This window comes from Triturus cristatus, chromosome 6 (genome assembly GCF_964204655.1).
Source record: "Triturus cristatus chromosome 6, aTriCri1.1, whole genome shotgun sequence".
NCBI lineage: Eukaryota > Metazoa > Chordata > Amphibia > Caudata > Salamandridae > Triturus > Triturus cristatus.
In genome coordinates, this window is record NC_140589.1 from 1,082,330,002 (window position 1) to 1,082,353,513 (window position 23,512).

Genomic DNA, 23,512 nt, shown 5'->3' on the forward strand with positions numbered 1-23,512 from the left:
TATTAATGATAAGCATATTATGATTTTCTCTCAGCCAGGTTAAATGTAACTTATAAAGCAGGACATTCTGAAGAATGCTTTTGCGGGGTATTCCAATATTGTAACAAATATAATACCGAAGAAACAAGAAGGATTTAGGGAGAATAATTCTACTCTACCATTGTTTTAGGATGTGTTGCTAGTATGTCAGAGAAAAAAGGTAATTTCTTCTGTTGCTTTGTTGACTTCCGAGCAGCGTTTGACCTACTACATTGTAAACTATTGTGGGACGGGTTAAGCAAGATGGAAATTCCCTCTTGCTTGCTCCCTATTCTGAGGAGACGCCATAGAGATTTGGGCCAGTGTGGAACGTGATAATGAAGGGACCCTGTCCAGGAGAATTTCAATTAAAAATGTTTTGAGACTGGGTTGTCTGTATGCCCCAATTTTCTATGTATTGGTCTGGTCACATCTTCCCTAATCCTTTAATACAGCCTTCTTTTCTCCGAAGATGTGCGGGGTCCACATTGTTTTTCTGATGTCTGCAGATGATATAGTAATAGTGGATACCATCCAGAGTGGTTTACAAAGAAAACTTTTTTTTTTTTGTAATTGTTGTATTAATAAATAGATGATCATAGATGCAAACCAGACTAAAGTTATGATCTTTGCTTAGCTGCACTCCTTTACATGGTTTATGAGATTTACTAAATTGAAGAAAGTGGATTCCTATAAATATTTAAGAATGTGACTCCATAAAAGTTTAAGCTGGACCTATCCTGTAAAGGCCGTATAGACAAGCGTTAACCTTAGTATCTGGGGTAAAGAAATTTAACAGAGACTTTGGTGGCCCATCATCTAAGCCAGTTCTGTCTGCATATTTAGCAATGATAGGGCCCCAGGTATTCTATGGAACAAAGATCGTGTTTTGTTAGACCTGTCAGCCTTAGGGTTGTCTTCCCCACTCCCAAACGTTTTGCCTTACTCCTCCATTTTTTCTGATCTCGTTTTTGTTGGCCTTAGGACTCTGCATTTTACCACTGCTAACCTGTGCTAAAGTGGTTCTGTTCTCTCCTTTAAACTTGGTAAAATTGGCATACACCCCATTGGAACACTTAATTTACATGTAAATCCCTAGTTAAGTGGTGTCACATGTACCTAGGGCATGTAAATTAAATGCTACTAGTGGGACTGCAACCCTTATTGTGCCACCCACTTAAGTAGCCATTTTAAACATGTCTCAGGCCTGCCATCATGGCCTGTGTGTGTAGTTTTAAACTTCCATTTCGACCTGACAAAATAAGCCTTTTGCCTTACATCTAGGGTAGGTCCAACACAGCTCACTGCTGTAAAACCTACCTCTCCCATAGAATAACATTGGCTGCCTTCTTGCATTTAATTAATAAGAGACCACTTTAAATTTTGAACAGATAAACATTTCCTGTTTGGTATCTGAGAAATTGTAATAAAAAATCCTCTTTAATAGTAAAGTCAGATTTTAAGTTAGGATTTTGAAAATGCCACATTTAGAAAGTTACAAAAAAGAGATGGATGGAATGCTTGAATTAATCTCAGCCACTTGTATTTACTTGGGCCACATCCAAAGCCATTGTTATTCTGCACACCATGTTACCACAGTTGGGACCTAGCTTTATGCAAACTAGTCATGACCTTGCTAATGGGTTCCTTCTGTGCCGGTTCAGGGAGGACCTGGCTTGGCAATTCGGCCTGTACTGTTCTGATTGGATCAGGGTCAAGACTGATTTACTGATATAGCTGGGTCCAAACTGAGGTGACAAGTCGGGTGCAGTTAGTAAATTTCATATCACAGTTGAGAGGGTTTTCTAGGCTGTGAAGTGCAGGCAGCAGTACTTTAATTGGGGCGGCAGGATAAAACCAACTTTGAAACTCATCCCTATAGGGTCTTCTAGTCATGTTCTTAACTTTACTGGAAAACACACAGACTATTGATAAATCAATGTTGATTGCTGTGAGAAGTTGGCCTGATGTATGATGTCACTAGTTATAGTGTACACCTTATATCAGTCCAAATACCCTTATGGTGATTGGTTGTAAAGTCAACCTTATAGACCAGCTATCCTAGTGGTAGCATGGAGAAGAGCAGTCTTAGGCTAAACTCTGAATGGCATGTGAAGCCAGCTGTGATACCATATATAATCCCTTGAATACCAAATGAAAGGACACCACAACAGATATATATATAAAATAAAGTGTATTTATTCTAAGCAAACCCTCAGCACTCTTTATGAGATTAGAGGTAAGTACAACACAGTCTTATTTAAGCATACATTAAGTCACACAGGTAAGTAATACAGTTAGGCCCTAGGGGCCACGCAAACCATATACTAAGTAAGTGGTATAAGAACCACTGTCACGGAAATAGAATAGGCCTAGGCCTAGGGAATCGCTGGGGCTACACTACACTAGCGTTAGTTAGGAAGTGGGAGGCCCACGGGATTCGTGTGCAGAGTGGAAACACTCACGCGTAATGCGTAAAAGTCAATAGCAATAGTACAGTTTAGGAGACGGTAGATTTAGGACACTTCCGGAGTACCTAGGAAGTTGAGACTTGAAAACTAGACACTAGGATAGTCACTATCCTGATGAGCACCGGAGTACCCAAGTTACCTAGCCCACAGGCTGCGGGTGCATAGGGGTGAAGATGCGTCGTTTTCGTCGTCGACTCCTATGGATGCCTGAAGAAAGATGCTGACAGGCAGTCAGTGAAGAGTGTCCGGTGGATCCCAAGGCTGGGATCAAGAAGAGAAGAAACCTGCAAGCAGAAGGGACAGAGTCAAGGTCACTAGCCAGTGACCACGTGGAACCAGGAAGGAACCAGGCGATGTCGTGAAGATTGCAAGTGAAGGTGAAGCTTGTCGCTGCAGCCAGGAGGACCAGGAAGCGTCGAGGACGACCAGGACCAGGAGGCGAGCTGTCCCACGAAGGCTCTTGCTGTCGGCGGCGTCGAAGTTGGACTAGGACTCACCAAGCCTTGGCAAGCGGAACCCACGAAGAACGAAGGACTTGCTTCTGGTGCAGACCAGGAAGGTCTGGGGTGCTTCTTCTTTGCAGAGAAGCGGGAGCCAGTCTGGAGGAGCCAAACCAGCGCAGAAGATTTCAGGGTGCGTCGTCACAAAGGCCACTAGCCAGCGGGCAAGCAACCGGACAGACGCGGCAAGCAGGAAAATGCTGAAGGGCCCCACGCAGGACTCGTGGAGTGTGGGGGGCTGATCTTCGGTGCAGATGGTGCTTGGGGTTGGGGCTTCTCAATCCCCGGTGCACAACTTCGAGGGTACCTCAGAAGCTGCGCTGTAAGTTACTAGCCACTTTTTCCAGGTAGCCGGTCCCACGTCGCTCGTCGCCTCCACGGATCTCAGCTTTGCTGTCGATGTGGATCAGGGTCGGAGAAGTCTGGAAGTCAAGGCTCTGGTCAGGCTCTGCAGTCGGTTCCTCGTAGAACGTGGGCAAAGCAAAGGGTAGTCTCTTGATGGTGCCTGTTTGCACAGGGTAGCCACTCCTTGGCTACAAGGGAGATTCTTCAGTCTTCTTCTTTCGTCGAATGTCGAAGGTCCAGAGTTTCTGTTCAGTTTTGCAGGTTCAGGATAATCTAAAGTCTTGAGGCCCAACTCCCACTCTTATACTAATCTGGGGGGCTGGGATACCTGCTAGGTCACGCCTTATGGGTGGGACCTGGGAGGGGGTGGTTACACCCACTTCCCTTTGTCCAGTTTCGCGCCAGAGCTGGGGCTGGAGTGCCCCAGCGCCGGTTTGAACTGGACTATGCAAGGAACACCTTGTGTGCCCCAGGCATGTCTCATTCCTTTCAGCCCACCCTGCCCCAATACACTAAAGGCTGTCTGGGGAGGTGCTAGCACCTCCCCAAGCAGGAAACCTATTGTCCAGGCCTCCCTGGCTGGGATCACTCCCAGCAGCAGGAGGTCAGACTTGTGTCTGTGGCAGCAGCATCCATTTTGTGATGCTGAGGCTCTGGTCAGAGTTAAACAGCAAAGTAGGATTTTAACATGTCTCTCCCTCTAGAAGGGAGGAATAATATCCTCATCACCAGAAATGGTATGGGGGTATTATTCCAAAGTGTTAGACACCTTACACGACATGTTTTGATAAAGCCAAACCATAGTTACCATAACCGTTTAAGATTATAAGGCACTTTAAGAGTATATGGTAGGCTATATCATAGAACAGCTATAAGGACATGGTTCCGAAAGCTGCAGACAGGCTCAGCTCATGCTAGAGCACCATCTCACATGTTACCAAGCACTCTGCCTCCAGGATTGTTAAGGCCTGCCATAGGAGTGACTGATAGGTACACATGTGTCTATATATAAGGGTAGATATAGGCATACTATATCTAAGCAAGGGGTGATTACACGACCTTGCCCCAGCTGAGTGATTAGCCAGTTGTGTCTGATTGGAAGGCCAGACCGAGGGTGGCATAATACATGCTGCAGCCCCTGGGAGGCCTAGGGTACACCTATGCCCTGGGTACCTAGGGTACACTGTACAGGGTCCAATAAGGTGATCCTTACCAATTGGTTATGTACCTAGGGTACATGGAGTCTATTTTAAAGAGAGAGCAGACAGCCTGAGACCCTGAATGGCAGGATCTCAGGCCAACTAAGTCGAAAAACCAGCTAGACACTAGGCAAAAAGTTGGGGGTAACCATAGTCAGATATCCACCTTCCTACAATTGCTGAAGAGGGAAGACGATGTGCAAGATATACGCATGGAGAAAATCTGCAATATGTGGAGAGAAAAAGGGTGTAAGTATCTAAAAGAGCGAGAGACTGCAGAGGAAAGTAGTGTGAAGGGAGGACCGAAGTGCTAGAGACACTCAGAAGACCAGTTATCCTCCACGGCCCTTAGTAATGTTTAATTCACAGTCTCGTATTCTCAGAACTGAAAATATTTTCAATTAAACTTATTTAGCACAAAATCTTTGTCACTTGTTTATTTCATGCAGATGTCAAGAATCGGAAAAGCCAATAGGTCTGCATTGTTTTAAGCATTTTGTGCCATATGTCGGGATGCAATAATGGAAAACTCACAATACAAATGCTATCCAAATGGCCCACTTTCTGAAGCACCCGATTTTCGTTTACATGGTTTAAGAAAATTAATTACATTGCCACACCTCTTAGAAAGGTATCCCAGTTTTGCTTCTGTGGCCATGCCCCTTTTGGAGATCCCCCTATCTTTTTTTTATTCCATTTAAAGCACTGGCAGGCAGAGTCCAGAGGCTTGGGCTTTCTCAAAGCCCCTGCAGGCCCTTGCTTGTCCCTCACTCTCTTCCAGTACAGGATGACCCCTGCAACCTGCTGCAAAAGGGGTTTCAGGCCACACTGATCTTTGCCTTCGATCGCAGGAAACGCTTCTCCAGCATTTGAAGTCCGGCCCTCTCAACTCTTCTCAGTATCACTCCACTGCCTCAACCTGCTCATTATTATTCATTGTTGAGTTATCAGGTTGCTTGTTCGGGAAATCTGAGGCCTACACCCCACAAACATTAAGTAACATACACCCTTGAGTTTGTTTCAACGGCCAACGCATATTAAAGTGTGCTTGGGCCCAAAACTTGAAGGCCCCATTCCTCAGCAAGCGCTCAGCTGAGTGTACTATTTGTACTGCCTTAGTAAGCATGCAATCTGTGTACCTTGCAGATTGTCTGTGTAATTACATTAAACTCACTATTTCATCTTTGTCTATTTCATGTTTTCAGATCAACTCAAAATAAACCCACTGTTAAAAGAAGATTGGAGGTTAATGCAATAAATTGCTAAAAGATAATCAGTTTACTGCCACTCATATCATTGAAGATTGAGGGCCTAATTTAGAGTTTGGAGGATGTAGTAATGTTCGCCAGGGCAAAGGAGTTAGTCACTCTGTCTCCTTGGCGGACATCCCATGCCCCAAATTTAGAGATGTCCACCAGCCCTGTGGACATCCCTTAAATTGACAGGAGACATTACATAACAATTGTGTGACCCAAAATAACCTGAAGGACCTGGGTAGCTTACGATCTTGACAATAGTGGTCCAATCGGAAGTAACAAAGGGGGGCAAAAAAAGGAAAATTACTTTAAAGCGGATGGCCAAATTAATCGGTTCTTCCTTCCTTCACGTAAATAGACCCACTTTGATTTAATCAAAAATAGGTGAAATTCAAGCCACAAGAACATTCACTCAGTTTGAAAATGTATTACAAAACAACCATATAAATACATTATTTACATTAAATTCTTGGCTTCAGAAAGATTTTGGTGACAAAAATGGTGTTCAGTGAATATACTCATGCAGATTGGAAAGGAGAAGGAAAATAGGGGGAGGGGTATGGACCAATTACATATACCCTATTGCTTTACATAGAAGCCTGCTCAAATATTTAATACATGGCAAGAACACATTGTTTCCATCAGATTGAGGAAAAGTTATTAATTTCAAATTGCCCCTCTGTGAACCATCTATTGAATACAGGCCTTGCATATAATGCAGACTTTTCGACCCGGCAAAGGGGGGGGTGGAAAGGGCCAGTAAACTCCTCAACAGCGAGTCTTCTTCAGGACTGGGTAAGTGAATAGAGAAGAAGCAACCTGGAAATAGCCATCATCCATGTGTGGAAGAATCACTCATAATTTCAACAGAGTGAAGGCTGATGAGCCCCTCATCCTGTGTCCAAACTACTTTCACCTAAGGAAAATTATTTTTACATCAATCAGTCTGTAGAGGTAAAATCAATCAATTTGATTGCAGTAAAACATATTCATCCAAATCATTCCCTTGAGGCAAAAAGTCCCCTAGTACGCCTGTCTTTGCTTTAATACCCCAGGCTCTTTCAATGCTACAATGTCTCCCTTCTACCGCAACTGTAAGGCTTGGGCTCAAAGCTTGCAGGCCCAATTTCTCAGCAAGGGCTCTGCTGGGCGTACTATTGTACTGCCTTAGTAAACAGGCGTTCTGTGTACCTTGGACATTGTCAGTGTAACAAGATTACATTCACTATTTCATCATCATCTATTTCATGTTTTCAGATCAACTCAAAATAAACCCACTGTATATCTAGAGGACAGTAATTAACAAGAGGCTTCTTAAAGTAGGTCTGCTTATTTAAAAGAAGATTGGAGGTTTATGCAGTAAATTCCTACAAGGTAAATCGTTTATTGCCACTCATACCATTTGAAGATTGAGGGCCTGATTCAGAGTTTGGAGAATGTAGTAATGTTTGTCAGGGCAGAAGAGTAAGTCACTCTGTCTCCCTGACGGACATCCCTTGCCCTAAATTTAGAGATGTGCCAGCCCTGTGGACACCTCTTAATTTGACAGGAAACCCCGTCACTGCGGTTCCAGTTGTTGTTGCAAATGTTTGATGGCTGGCTCCATCAATTGATGGACACCACCAAACTTATACAAACCTTTACTTTTTCCACAAACAGACTCCCTGAACGGGATTTTGTTTCTGAAAAAAGTAAAATGAATGACCCCAACCTCATGGGAGTTTACTTCCCTGGTGTGAGAGTAATTCTTTTATTTTTACTGTCCCTAGCCGCCAAGTAACTGATAGTCAAAAAATAAAAGCCATCAGCCGGCTCTCTCTAAATAGGGTGGACGGTGAGATGGCTAAACTCTGACGGCCTGTATTCCGTCTGGCCGTCGGAGGCATACGTATGTGATGGAGTTGGCTCTGTCATTGGCATGCTGTCGGTCTGCCCACCTCTGATTCGAACACAGGCAGACAGTAAAGTTGGCAGAGTGGGTACTCCATCGCTGTTGCGATGGTATAGAAAGAGTTATTTGTTAAGTATCCTACAATATACGTTCTATGCTATGCTAAATAACGGCACTGAATTTAATACACTAGTCGTCAGTAAAAGGTAAGAAGAATAAGAAAAGAAGGGATCCATATGATAAGATCATAAGCACATGAACGTGATTATGAATTTGCACTTTATGTAATGAAAGTTGAGTGTCACGTACCCTGTATTTCAATGTTTAACGAGGATGTCTTTGTATTTTTTAATTTTACATTTAGGTTTTGAGATATTGCAGAGGTGGAGACCCTCTGTGGATTTCAGGTGACCAAGTTCCTCAGGATACAGATATTCCAAATTGTTCTTGTGGTGCCAAACGGATATTTGAGTTTCAGGTATTCAAGTTCAATTTTATTGCTTTTGCGAACATATTCAATTTCTGAAATACTGTCAACAAAACTGATGGGGTGCAATGAATACTGCACCTTTTTCTTGGAGCATAAACAGTTCTCTATTGTAAACAGGGTTTCTATTGAGCACATAATTTTCTGGTGGAAACTTAAGCATATGATCAGTTGTTGGGGAGCAATACGAACTGGTACCTCTGGCATACCTTGAAGTATAGCTCCATGAGCTTCAGTTCAGACCTGCTTTGAAATCAAAATTCTTTATTCTGTATATTAGTAAAAATGTCTCCAAACTTTACCTTAACATTTGAAACAGTACCCTGAGTGCCACAAAACAATAGACCGAGCCTTGATTAATGATGACGATGGTTTATTTTGTGACTTCTCTACGCTAGCCAAAATGTGTTTCGTCTTATACTTGACTTCCTCAGGGCAAACGAGTAAAGTGAATCCTCGCTCCAAATATAGTGGAAAGGCATAAGACAGTAATATTTCAACATAGAAGCTAAAGCCTTTAAGGAGGCAATTGTAGTTCCCCTCCTGAAGAAACCAGGGGCAGACCCCCAGATTCTGTCAAATTAACGCTCAATATCTCTGCTCCCGTACCTGGCGAAGGTATTGGAGGCTCATGTGGCAAAGTGTTTGTCTAATTTTATTGAACAATCCAACTATCTCGACTCACGCCAAGCTGGATTCCGCCCTGCCCACTCAACGGAGAGGGTAATACTGCCGGTACTGGATTCCCTGCGAGAGAAGGCTGACAGAGGTACTCCTCTGGCCCTGGGCTGTTAGACCTCTCGGCCGCCTTTGACACAGTCGACCATGGAATTTTGGTGGACCGTGTCAGGGAGGCTGGGATCCAGGGCTCAGCCTTGGGTTGGATTAGATCCTTTCTCGAAGATCGCTCCCAGTCAGTCCGTGCAGCCCAGTTTACCACACAAAAGCTAAAAACAACTTGCGGGGTCCCGTAGGGCTCCTCGTTGTCCCCTCATTTGTTTAATCTCTACCTTCTCCCTCTGAGTCGGGGTCTCAAGGCAAGAAAAGTTGTCACCTTCAACTATGCCGACGACTTACAATTAATGTTTACAATCGACAGCTCACCACAATCAGTCTCTGACTTCCAAGCTACTATGTTGCACATCAGCAACTGGATGGACTGTAATCATTTAAAGCTTAACCCTGGCAAGAACGAATTAGTCTTCTTGACAGGGGGCAGCCACAATTTGTGGGGTCCACACTATTGGCCAATGGACCTGGGACCATCCCCCATTCCAACCTCTTCGGCAAAAAGTCTTGGTGTCACGATAAATAACAACCTGTCATTAAAAACTCAAGTTGGCTCTGTGATCTCTACTTGTTTCTTCCAATTGCGGAAGATCAGAAAGATCAGCATACTACTCACACAGGCAGCACTGATACAGGTCGTGATTGCTACAATTATGTCACACCTGGACTATGCCAACTCAGTCTACCTTGGTCTGCCACTCTTCTTAACTAAACTGATGCAGATGGTACAAAATCAAGCGGCCAGACTGATTCACCAGCAACCAAGATGGCAACATGTCACCCCACTTTTGGGGAAGCTGCATTGGCTTCCCAGTCCCCAGCGTTGCGCTTTTAAAGTAGGATGTTTGGTCTTCAAATCTTTACATGGACGGAGCCCTAAATTATTGACAGCCTAATTCAAAGGTACATTCCCCCACGCAATCTGCGCTCGGCCCACCTCCATCTTTTGGCAACTCCTGCATTTAAGCTGAAGCGACAAGGGGGCTGTAGGTTTACAACTCTGGCTACCAGAGTGTGAAATTCCTTTCCTCTGGAAATTAGATCATGCACCGACTTGCTGAGCTTTAGGAAATCCCTTCAAACCTGGCTGTACACTCAAGCTTCTTAATAACTCCAACAGGGTTCGGCAACTCCTAGAATCAGCGCCATGAAACCAATCAGTGTACGTGTGCTATACAAGATCATTATAACATAACATAACATAACCACAGATGTATTCAAAGTTAATGCTGGATGCTGTGCAGTGTAATTAGTCCTTTCCTTACTTCTGAATCTCCCTCAGTATCCGTAGGGTGTAGTAGCGTGGCCCTATAGATACTGCTGGAGATTTAGAAGTAAGGAAAGACTTGTTTCTTTAATCAAAGAAATTGAATAGGTGTCCCTCCAATTTTTCCCCTGTGAAGTTGGAAATGAGGGTTATGTGTGAAAAGGCTAACATAGTGGTGCCGGGTTTACTTGAACTCCTGAAACATAATTTTGCAGAGGTGGTTAGAGGTCCATGTCAGGTTAGCAACTGCTCGATCCTTGGAATTAGCATCCCCGTCCCAAGATTTCCATAGACAGTACTAGAAGTTTGGGGAAACTTAAAACTGCTTCCTTTTCACTGATGCCAACTTTCCTAGCCCAACCAACAGCTGAACCAATTTCTCTGGCAGTACAGGAGCAGAGGCAAACTGAAGGGTAGACTGACCCAAAAGCCCTTCTCCTCTTTGTCCTCCTCTGTGCCACCTGCAAAGCTGATTTAGATTCCCCTTAACAGAACACACACAGCCAGTTGGAGAGAGGGTGTCATCCTTTCTACAGGTCTGGATGGATATTACTAAGATCCAGTATGTTTTTCAGATTATAGAAAGGAGATCACCCCTTCCCTTCCAGCAAGTTCCTCTCCAAATCCCTCACAGTCACTTCAGTTGGAAGATCACCTTCGTATTCTACAACAGGAGGTGGCTGACCTGTTGCATAAAGGAGCAGTTGAGTTGAGACAAGAGCAGGAAGTTGCGCAGAGGTGCTACTCCTGGTACTTACTGGTCCCAATAAGAACGTTGGCCTGTGTGTGATCCCAGACCTCAGCCTTTTGAACTTTTAACTTCACAATTTCAAGATGCTGTCCCTATCTTAGGTGCTTTTTGTGCGGGAAGCGGAAAACTGGATAGTACTACTCGTCTTGCAGGACGCCTAATTCCACACAGCAATCCTGCAGTTGCACAGGAGGTACCTGGGGTTTGTGGTTGTTTCAACCCACTGCCAATCCATGGTCCACCAATTTGGACTGACTTTGGCAACCAGGACCTCACAAAGGTGATGGCAGTGGTTACGGCATATCTGCAAAGGTTGGATAACTCCGTGTTCCAGTACCTTGACGATTGGATGCTCAAGGCAGGCTTGCAGCAACTTGTGGCATTTTACAAGGCCATAGCATACCTGCTGTTTGATTTGGGATTTTCGGTCAACTTTTCCGAGTCACACCTAGAGCCCTCTCAGTGCCTCTTCTTCATAGAGGCAGTAGTACACGTCGTCTTTAGGGCTTTCCCTCTTCCCCAGAGGATCTGGGTCTTTGTGGGGGATCTCAAATTATAGTCCTGGCGGTTCTTCATCTGGTAGGTGCTGGCTTCCTGTATTCTGCTGGCCACAAATGCACGCTTTCCAATGGTGTCTCCATGTACAGTGGTTCCAACACGGGTCATTTGTCGGATGTTGTCAGAATTCTGGGGACATGGCGATGGGTGTGCTCTTGTGGTCAGTAAAGGAGAACCTGACGTTCTGTAGTAGGGGATCTCTGTGATAGTCATAATCTAGTGAATAGGCCCGCCCATGTGCGGGGACCCCGAAGCAATAAAAAATAATCTCTTAAGGTGTCAAATCATGCAGACCTGCATCCACCTTTAAGAGAGAATTTAATTTAAAGACAGATAATGCAGCCTATATCTCCACAGGCTACACTGTCCAGTACTTCAACTAGAAAATTCCACCAACATCCACAAACAGCACTGCCTGTCCAGCTTTTCTCCACAAGGGAAAAAACCCTGCCTCTACCAGCAAAAGCCTCTGGAATGATAGAGAGGAAGGAATGGACAGACAAGCCCCATAGGCTGCCATTATGTGGCTCAGAACAGGATACTGTGCCTTTAAGAAAACTTTCCAGAACGTTCCCAGTATCCCAGAATGCACAGCAGGTCCCTTTTACTTTCAGTTCTTTTTTCCGGCTCCTGCTAGCAGGACCCTGGAGCATTGAGCTCTCCATTTTCAAGGGTTATTTGTTACTTTTCAAGTGAATTTAGAAGTGTTAGTAAAGTCCTTTCCTTCTGGTGTTGTCAGCATGCCTGGCTTGTTCGACAAGTGTCCTGATTGTAAAAAGGAAAAAGGCTAAGTCAGACCCACACAGGGTGTGCATCGTCTGCCTTCCCCAGTCCCACGTGCCTGAGGAGTGTGAGATCTGCCGCTCTTTTTCAGCCAGGACCCTGAGAGAGAGGATGAAGATCAGGCTCCAGGTCCTGGAGGACAGAAGGCTGAAGGCACGAGGTGGGTCTGGAGGGGCTGATTCTGCCCATGCTGAGGCCTCTGGGGGGCTCCCCAGGGGCAGGAAGACCAGCAAGCGTCCCCACTCGACGTCGAAGGTGTCGACGGCGGCGTCGAGAGGGATGACTACGGTCTGTTCGCCATCTCCCCAGGGCTCTGGGGAGAAGCGGGGTCGACGATCGGCGTCGGAGGAGCTGAACAGGCCGCCGTCGACGGCATCGGCATCTTCTGCGACGACGCCGTCAAGCCATCGGCGTCGAGATCAGGCCTGGCGTCGGCGCTCGCCATCGAGGGGAGAGCGCCGATCGCCGTCGGCGAAGAGAAGAAGGACGCCGTCGAGGCAGAAGGTCGCCGTCGAGGCGGCGATCGACGTCACGTAGATCGACGTCAAGACGATCGACGTCAAGACGATCGACGTCAAGACGATTGCCGTCGAGGAGATCGACGTCAAGACGACTGCCGTCGAGGAGATCGACGTCGAGGAGATCGACGTCGAGGAGATCGACGTCGAGAAGAAGATCGACGTCGAGACGATCGACGTCGAGAAGAAGATCGACGTCGAGAAGAAGATCGACGTCGAGAAGATCGACGTCGAGAAGATCGACGTCGAGAAGATCGACGTCGAGAAGAAGATCGACGTCGAGAAGAAGATCGACGTCGAGAAGAAGATCGACGTCGAGACGGCGCAGGGGGAGCCCTGACACCAGGAGTAAGAGGGGAACGGAGTCGCCGGGATCGGGGTACTCCGTGGTGTATACACCTCCTCGGAACCCTACGCCATCGCCACCTCCGCCACCACCACCACGACCACCGACTCCTCCTCCACCACCACCGCCAGCGTCACCACCTCCACCTCCCCCTCCTCGTTCTATACCACCTCGCACTCCGTTGGGGCCGCCTGCAGTTCCGCCGAGGTCGGTTTCCCTGCCCAGGTATCCGACTCCGCCGCAGGGGATGCCGAGGCCGCGACATCCATGGTCGCCGGGCCCGGCTAGACCAGCGGACAGGCCGAAGCCGAGGAGGTCGCGGTCCCGCTCCGTCAGGAGGAGAAGGTCGCGGAGCCATAGGAGGTCGTCGTCGTCATCAGGACGACGCCATAGGAGGCACAGGTCCAGGTCACGCACACGGTCCTCGGCCAGGGATTTCTCACCGACTCTGTCAGACTCACCGGGGACTAGGGTGTCTCCTGTGGACGATCTAGTCTCCTTCCAGGAGGTGCTGCTGAGGGGGGCAGCCAAGATGGGAATCACGGTGACGGTGCCGACACCCACGACGTCCGTGATATTCGAGACTCTACACAAAAAACACCTTTCTCGCCCCCTGCTGCCTCTAGTGCCGGGACTGGTGGAGCCCGCGTTGGAGTTGTTCCTCACTCCCGCGGTGACGAAATCCGCCCCCTCACGGCTCCTGAAAAAGTAACGGGCCCCGGACTCGGACCCTGCTTTTTTAAGGATGGACCCGAAGCCGGACTCTGTCATCGTGACGGCGGCGAGGAAACAGCATGCGACCGCACCTTCATCGACGGTTCCGCCCGACAAGGAAAGCCGCTGGCTGGACTCGGCGGGCAGGAAGGTGTGTGGGACCGCGTCTACCACCATGAAGGCGGCGAGTGCGGGGGCGCTGTTGGGGCGTTACGACCGGGCCCTGTGGGAGTCCCTCCAACAGTATGCGGACTTGCTGCCCCGGGACAGGAAGGAGGACTTCCTGGAGACGGGGCGAGAGGGTATGCTGGTTTCGAACCAGGTCATCAGTGCGGCAGCGGATGTCTCCTTGTTGGCGGCGCACTCCTACTGTCATGGCGTCCACCAGAGGCGTCACTCTTGGCTGCGCCTGACGTCGCTCAAGCCGGAGGCTCAGCACAGAGTAGCCAATCTGCCCTTCTCGGGGGAGACCCTGTTTGGTAAACATGCGGATGATGAGATGGCCCGCATGAAGGCGGAGGCGGAGACCCTGATGGCTGTCGGGTTCGAGAAGGCCGAGAAGAAGAAGCGCCCGTTCCAGGGGCGGTTCGGGTCTACGGGCAGAGGGCGTGGGCAGGGTTCGGGACAGCAGCAGCACCAACAGCAGCAGTTCCGGAAACCCTTCCAGAAACGCCAGAGGGGTAGAGGAGGCCAGCAGGCCGCTACTACTACCAAGGGCCCGGCCGGGTCTCGGCCCTGAGCGGCTACTTCCCCTGCAACCGTTACCCACTCCAGTGGGGGGAAGCATTCAATTTTTTCCGGCAGAGTGGAGAAAAATTACTCAGGACAAGTGGGTGCTGAATATTGTTTGCAATGGATACAGTCTTCGGTTTATCAGCCCGCCTCCAGCGATTCCGCCGGTAAGCTCTCCGTTTCAGCTGCAAGAGCTCCAGGCGGAGGCAGACCTATTGTTGAGAAAAAAGGCGGTAGAAGAGGTACCTCTGTCTCAAAGGGGAAGAGGTCTGTACTCTCGGTTCTTCCTCGTTCGCAAGAAGGACAAGAACGAGTTCAGGCCCATTCTGGATTTGCGACAGGCAAACAAATGGATTCGCAGAGAGAACTTTCGCATGCTATCGTTGCATCAGATTTACCCTCAGTTGCAACGGGGAGACTGGCTCTGTGCCATAGATCTACAGGATGCGTACTTCCATGTGCCCATTGCACGGAAGCACGGGAAGTTCTTGCGATTCCAAGTTGGCGCCAATCACTATCAATACACATTGCTGCCGTTCGGGCTAAAGTCTGCGCCCAGGACCTTCTCGAAGTGCATGGCGGTGGTGACGGCACACCTGCGGAGGAACAAGGTGTTTGTCTACCCATACCTGGACGATTGTTTGATCAAGGCCTCATCCTTCTCGGAGGCGCAAGCACACTTCCGGTGGACGTGCGTCCTCTTGCACAAGTTGGGGTTACACGTCAACATGTCCAAATCGGTCCCGACTCCGGTCCAGTGCATTCAGTACTTGGGAGCCTCCATCGATACGAGGTCAGCAAGCATGTCTCCTTCGGAGGAGAGACGGTTATCACTCCTTCGAAAGGCTCAGGACCTCAGGACTGCTCCATCGACGACGGTGAGGAAGGTGTCTTCACTGCTGGGGTCGATGGCCTCCTGTATCTGCCTCACGCACGGCTGCACATGAGACCACTGCAGGAGTGCTTGGAGGATCAATGGGATCAGAAAACAGGTTCTTGGGACGACAAGATACGGCTGTCTCTACATGCTCTTCAGTCTCTGAAGTGGTGGTGTTCGGCGGAGAACCTCCTCAAGGGGGTTCCCTTCCACAAGGACATTCCCGCGAAGAGTGTTGTGACGGATGCGTCTCTCCAAGGCTGGGGAGCGCATTCCGGCGAATTGCAGATTCAAGGAAAGTGGTCCCAGTTGGAGTCTACGTACCACATCAATTTCCTGGAACTCAGAGCTGTCTTCCTGGCGTTGAAGGCCTTCCTTCCGTCCTTCCAGACCAACTCGCTGCTGATACAGACGGACAATACAACCACTATGTATTACCTCAACAAGCAGGGGGGGGTCGAGATCGCGCACTCTGTCGCAGGAGGCGCAGGCGATCTGGCACTGGCTTCTGGCCCGAGGACTGACTATTACGGCCACGCATCTGCCAGGGGTGCAGAATGTTCAGGCGGACGCACTGAGCAGACTGATTCAGGAAAACCACGAATGGGTCATAAACGACGAAGTACTAGGAGAAGTCTTCGCAAGGTGGGGGACTCCAGACGTAGATCTGTTCGCCACCGCCGAAAACAGCAAATGCCGAGACTTCGCATCCAGGTACTACCAGCGGGGGACGCTGGGGAATGCGCTATGGATCGACTGGTCGAACAGCTTTCTGTACGCTTTTCCACCCATTCCCCTGATTCCGGCGGTGCTCATCAAACTGTCCCAGTCAGGGGCTCGGATGATCCTGATTGCTCCGGAATGGCCCAGACAGTGGTGGTTCACGGACCTACTTCATCGGTCTCTCCTTCCGCACATACGGCTGCCGTGCAGGCCGGACCTTCTCACGAAGTTCAGGGGGGCGGATGGTGCACCACAACCTCTCGTCTTTGAGTTTGGCGGCATGGCTCCTGAGATTGTGCAATATGGCCATCTGAATTTGCCAGACAATTGTATGGACATACTGAAGGAGTCTAAACGGCCTTCCACTAGAACGTCCTATGCCTACAAGTGGAAGAGGTTCTGTATCTGGTGCAAGTCCAAGAGCTTTGACCCTACGTCATGTAAGGAAGATGTCATCCTTCCATATCTTTTACATTTGGCGCAGTCAGGCCTTAATTTCCATTCCATTAAGGTTCATCTGGCTGCTTTGACTGCTTACAGGAAATGCCCTTCACAGACTTCCTTCTTTCAGATCCCTGTGGTCAAGGATTTTTTGGAAGGCTTGAAGAAAGTGTTTCCTCCTGTCAGACTTCCCTCGCCTTCCTGGGACTTGAATGTGGTGCTGTCCAGACTGATGAAGGAGCCTTTTGAACCCATTCACAAGGCTTCGTTGCAGCACCTATCCTGGAAGGCGGCGTTCCTAGTGGCCATTACATCGGCCCGCAGGGTGAGTGAACTTCAGGCATTATGTTGTCAAGAACCTTATACTGTATTTCACCCTGCTAAGGTTGTTATGCGTACTCACCCTAAATTTCTTCCTAAGGTTATCTCTGATTTTCATGTCAACCAGACCATAACTTTACCTACGTTCTTTCAGAATCCCTCTTCGCCAGCGGAAAGGTCTCTCCATTCCCTGGATGTTCGGAGGGTGTTGAAATTTTATCTTGATAAGACCAAGGATATTCGTAGGTCAGACCAATTGTTTATTAATTATGGATCAGTCAGGACCGGTCTCGCGACCTCTAAGCAGTCCACCTCTCGGTGGATTGTGTCCTGCATACAATTGTTACCAAAAGGCTAATAAGACCTTAGGGGGTAAACCTAAGGCTCATTCCACCAGGGGCAAAGCGGCCACGACTGCTTTGCTGCGTAATGTTCCGATTGCAGAAATATGCAAGGCGGCCACTTGGAAGTCGGTCCATACCTTTGCTGCGCATTACTGTCTGGACGTGGATGCCAGGGCAGATGCTCAGGTTGGGCAGGCTTCGCTGCGAAATCTGTTCGCACAGTAGTGGTTTTGTTTTGTGTCTTCTCCACCGCAGTTTTTGTGTGGGGATGGGCTTGCCATTCTATTCACTAGATTATGACTATACACAGAGATCCCCTACTACAGAAGGAGTAGTTTCTTTTCTGTAACTCCAGTTCTGTATTAGGGGTATCTCTGTTATAGTCATAAGCGCCCGCCCTCCTCCCAGGTGGAGAGATGATTATTCATATAAGGAATGCTACAGATCTGGCGTGCTATGCCTTCAAAAAGAACTGAAAGTAAAAGGGACCTGCTGTGCATTCTGGGATACTGGGAAAGTTCTGGAAAGTTTTCTTAAAGGCACAGTATCCTGTTCTGAGCCACATAATGGCAGCCTATGGGGCTTGTCTGTCCATTCCTTCCTCTCTATCATTCCAGAGGCTTTTGCTGGTAGAGGCAGGGTTTTTTCCCTTGTGGAGAAAAGCTGGACAGGCAGTGCTGTTTGTGGATGTTGGTGGAATTTTCTAGTTGAAGTACTGGACAGTGTAGCCTGTGGAGATATAGGCTGCATTATCTGTCTTTAAATTAAATTCTCTCTTAAAGGTGGATGCAGGTCTGCATGATTTGACACCTTAAGAGATTATTTGTTTATTGCTCCGGGGTCCCCGCACATGGGCGGGACTATTCACTAGATTATGACTATCACAGAGATACCCCTACCACAGAACTGGAGTTACAGAAAAGAAACTACTCCTTCAGCACCAGCAGTGGCCAGAGTAGTGATGGACGGATCGTTCTACCTTAGAGTGCGGTGCATGTCTGTAGGAACTGTAGATAAGAGGCCTCTGATCTTCAGAAAAGCAGGTTCAGCACATTAACTTGTTCATTTTGACTGACTCTGAAAACTTTCTTACCCTCCTTTTTGCAGCCAGTCTGTCCAGATACCAACAAACCGCATGCTTGCAATGTGGCATGTAAACAAACTAGGAGGCATTTTCTTTGCCAGAAGTTGTAAGGCTCTTGGCATGGGTCTGAAGTCTATGGGACCCGGCTGGTCACCAACTACAGGCAGGCTTGCTAAATGCCAGAGCTGACAGCCTGAGTTGGCGCAATCTTTCTTATTTCAACTGGTATCTCCACCTAGTAGTAGTCAAGAATTTCTTCCCCCAGCGGGCATTCCTGGCCCTCTTTGCCACTACAGAGAACGCACACTGCCCACAGTTCAGTGCCCTCTAGTTTCTGTTGTAGAAGGCCTTGAGTTTGTGTGTGTGTGTATCGGTTTACATGAAATTTTCAGTTTCACTATGCATTTCTCTCTATACCCTTAATGCCTGTGATATTGAGTTCATTTCGACGTGAATGAGTGCAAGTCATCCCTATTGCCTAGGATTGGCCAGCTATGGTTTGGAATGCAGACCATCAGCGATTTTCCTTGTGTCTACTGCTCAGGCTACATCTCAGGGCGGACCACATTTCCCAGTCGGAGGGACAAGTTCTTTATCACCATCTTCAGAGCTTCCACCTTTATATCTGGGGCCCAAAAGGTGCAGTCGAGCTTCATTTGCCTGCCTGTGGAGATAACCAACCTGATCCTTTCAGGTCGTCATCTATCCACAAAATCATCTGTCCACAAAATCGGCTTATGCCAGATGGCGGAACTATTTTGTTACGTTGTGCAAATGAGCATGGAAAGCAATTGAAGGCACCCCTGTCAAATAGATTACATTTTCTCTATCTCAAGCCCAGCAAGGTTGTTTGTTGGGCACTGTTAAAGGATACTTTGCAGCCTTTTCGGTATTCATTTGCCTTCCAAATCAGCCACCTATATTTAAGTCCCCCATTGTCCTCAGATTTTGGAAAAGGCTTAAATACAGGTTTCCTCTTTCATCCTTTTATGCCCCAATGGACCTCAATTTGGTTCTAACGTTCTTGATGATCAGTTCCGAAAGAACACAAAGTATTTAAAACACCTGGAGATCACTACAGCGCCTACCCTACCAGAAATACAAAGAGCTAATTTTTCACCAGCATTAAAAAATATCACCTCAGATTTTCAAAGATGGTATAACATGGCCCTATCTTGTCTGGGCTGTACGTCAACGATCAAAATGAGTATTCTATATAAAATATTATTCTCGTTCCAAATAATGCTGTTGACTATTGCCCAACAATTCTTCCTGTGCTGTAGTGCCACCTTTTGGGGGGGGAGAAAATTAAGGAATCCTAGTAAAATAGGATACCTTCGTTCCAATCATGGAGGAATATGGATTCCACACATTTAGAACTACTACCCAAGTGCTGTACTTTCTGGAAAGGTTGAAGTAACAAAAATACCACCCAAAGGGCCATACATTTACCGATTCATAAATACCGAATTTTACCGATTCTGTATTTATGAATCGGTAAATGTGATGTAGGTAATGATTCGGTAAATTTTACCGAATCGGAAAAATTCGGTAAATATGAATCGGTATTTACCGATTCGGTAATGGGGCATACCTTCCCATTGATTCCTATGGGCCTGGAGGCCCATAGGAATCCAGTCACCATTACCGATTCGGTAAATACCGATTCGGTAATGGGGGGAGCATATACAAGGGTGGCAGGGTGTCACATTGACACCCTGTTGCACCCCTGATTCTTGCATGTGTGCACATGTGGCGCACATACATGCCCTAAGGGCATGTATGTCTGCCACATGGCACTCTTACATCTGCAAAATATTGCGTTTTGCAAGGTATTCGTTATTTATCACCAACCTGTATTTGGTGGTAAATAACGAATTCTTAATTCTAATTTGCACTCTTTAGAGTGCTCCCTACATTCAGGATTCGGTATTTACCGATTCGGTATTTTACCGATTCGGTAATTTACCGAATCCTGAATTATGCCTCCTACATCCCAAATAGCTAAATACCAGTCGGTAACGGGATATTTACCGAATTTCGGCCGTTACCGACCGGTATTTAGCTACCTACATGAGGCCCTTAGTGTTTTATAGACCATAACCTGGTCTACTTGGAGATACTGTGACTTAATCTTCAAGTTAAGCCATTAGGGATGTACTTATCCTCAATCACAAAGACACTTATAGCTGTTAGGGGCTGAATTGGAATTAAAATGGTTCTCTCTTCAGTGCCAGCCCCATACACCCACCTTTATGGTAAAGCTGGCCTTCCCTCTGGGGTTAGTCAAAACTACCTTCCAAAAAGGAAGAAGTGCTAAATGGACCAAATTAGGGGATCTATACCAAATATTTGTAATTAAGTCACTTAAGGCCCTAAAAGAACAATTTTGACTACAGGAATATGTGCTCTTCATTTTTTTTTTTAAACAAATTTTATTAACAGATTTTCATTTTACACAATATGGCTGTTGCAGTACAATAAACATGTGGGTCGGTACAATCAGTATCTCCACTATTGTGGGCACTGCAGTATGAAAAAAGAAAGAAGGTCGACAAAGCCAATACCTGCTTTTACTCGCACTATACATAGTTCGCTCAATCACAAATAATTTCCACTTAAACATTTTACAAATAGTCATAGACTCCAATCAGGAGGTATGTCCGTATCCCAACACGTCCTTGACTGCTATTTCCAACAAAGAAACCCCAACTTCTCCCCCCTTCCACCAGTCCTATTGACCTCATACAGCAGCGACCGAGGGCACCTTGTTGCCTCAGGCTCGGCGTACCACATCATTTATTAACATCAACCTAATTACTTCTTGGGTTAGATTGACAACGACACTTGTTCTTCGGTATGCATTCCTGCCATTATAATTATCCCTGCGAGGTGGGTTCGGAGTTTTACACTTTTTATTGTGACCTGTTCGAGCATCTATAGTATCTAATTCTTGCGCTTTAAGGGTTTCCAGCAGAACATCCCACTCGATTGCTATTGGGGTTTTATGTAAGCCCCTGACCTCCTCCCATCTGATGGCCGCGCTTTCTGCACTACCCCACCGAATCAGTTCGCTACGCCACATGTGTACGGAAGGTGATTTCTTGGATTTCCACCACATGGTGATAGCCCGAATAGCTAAGATGAGCGACAGGTTCACAAACCTATATTGCGCTTTGTATTTAGTGGAGGACTTGTGGATGCCCAGGATACAAACCTCCAGGGTGTCGGTTATGTCCCTTTGTGTAGCTCCGCTTATATATTGTCTGATCAAACCCCAAAACTCCCGTATATGTGGGCAAGCCCACACCATATGAACTATCCCTGCTCCCTCCCAGTGACCTCTAGGGCAGCAGTGTTGCGTTTGCGGGAACATTCTGTCCAGTCTGTGAGGGGTGAGATATGCCCTGTGTAATATCATGGTTTGGATATATCTGATTTTTGCGTTTTTGTTTAATCACGCCTGTGCCACGTAAAGGGGGATGGGACCTGTCTAAAGCAACATCCATGATTGTGTTACAATCCCCGCCGATAATCTAGGGATGCATCTCCCATCCAGTCAATGCTAAATTCAAAATAATGAAAAAACTCTCTTGCTCAGTATTCGGCGCATATGTGCTGCCCAACACGACTTGTTGACCATCCAGGGACCCCCGCAGAAAAACATATTGTCCCTACTTATCTATTCTTAGCTCCAGTGCTGTAAAGGGCACACCATGCCTAATCCATATGGGGACGCCACGTGCATATCCAGAATAATTAGTAGAGAAAACCTGCCCCCTCCATTTCTTGCGGAGCTTCACTGTCTCCTGTTCTAACATATGAGTTTCTTGCAAATACACTATGTGTGCTTTACGCCACTTGAAATTGAGCATGTATTATATGGCGTTTCTGCATCGAACCCATACCTCGTACGTTCCATGTAATTATGTTATATTAGCTAAGTGTGTGTATTGGTATAGTAGAGTGGTCCTGAGGGCAGGTTGTGTCATATATGTCTGGGTGGTAAGCCGCTTCGTATTAAACAAAGGAATCCCTCCCAAAACGACCAATACTCGGTCTAGTCAAGAAACTATACCGGACCATGCAACCAAACATGGCAAATGAAACTATGCCCTTTACAACAACAGCATTTGCAATTTGGGGGACATCGCTAATGCCATCCATGGGGTGCAATTCACATTCCGGTACTCTGTACAGCTCAGTCCGAGCAAGAACCCCCCCCCCCGGGCTTGGGGAAACATATATGCACACATCGCCGCAGCATGTTTTAATAAAAGGATATTGCGCCATAGTCCGAAGCAGGTCTTTGGGCATTAATGTTCTTACGGCAGTCAGCCAAACAATCCATCCGCCATCTGTTGGGTCACGGTGGAAAATAGGGCTACACATCCCTCGGAGTCTGACCTGTGCAGTTCATCCCCAGAGGATGCTGAGTCCTCAATTAGTTCAGTCTCTCGGAACGTAGCAGCTGCTAGAAGTGCCTGCTTTTTGCCCTGCTGTTGTGACGTCGATTTATTCAGTCGAGAGTTCCCTCTGATTCGTCGACTCCGACGGTTACCAGTTAGTTCTGTTCGGCTGGTGCTATGTTGTGAGCTGTGGGAGGCAGTATCTCCAGTCACTGTAGGTCCGTCACCTCCAACCATTCCTCGGCGTCTTCTGGGCTCTCGAAAAAATGCATTTTGCGTTCATAAATAATTTTCAGGCGAGCCGGGAAGAGAAGCACGTATTTTAGGTTTAGGTCTCTCAATTTTCTTTTTACTGCCATGAAGGAGGAGCGCTGTCTCTCCACCATACGCGTGTAGTCCGGATATAGCGATATTCTGCTATTTTCGAAACCTATCTGAGTCAGTTCTCTTGCTTTTTGCAATAGCACATCACGGTCCCTATAATTTAACAGGCGGATGATAAGGGGACGCGGAGGGGCTCCCGGCTTAGGTTGATCTGTAGGTATCCTGTGCGCTCGTTCCACGCAGTATTGAGCGGAGAGGCCCTCCGACGTGACATGTTCGCGGACCCACTGCTCCATATAGCGGTCTGAATCCATCCCTTCACAACGTTCTGGCAGGCCAATTATGCGTACGTTATTCCATCTCG

General features: G+C 47.3%; 1 protein-coding gene across 1 annotated transcript in view; it reads left to right on the forward strand.

Moving 5' to 3' along the window:
- The window catches only part of PDCD2 (programmed cell death 2), a 271,283-nt gene that overhangs the window by 229,458 nt on the left and 18,313 nt on the right, over positions 1–23,512 (forward strand). The window contains exon 5 of the mRNA XM_085611955.1: positions 8,045–8,158. Within this exon, the coding sequence (XP_085468081.1) occupies positions 8,045–8,158 (114 nt within the window). The remainder of the gene's footprint in view (positions 1–8,044; positions 8,159–23,512) is intronic.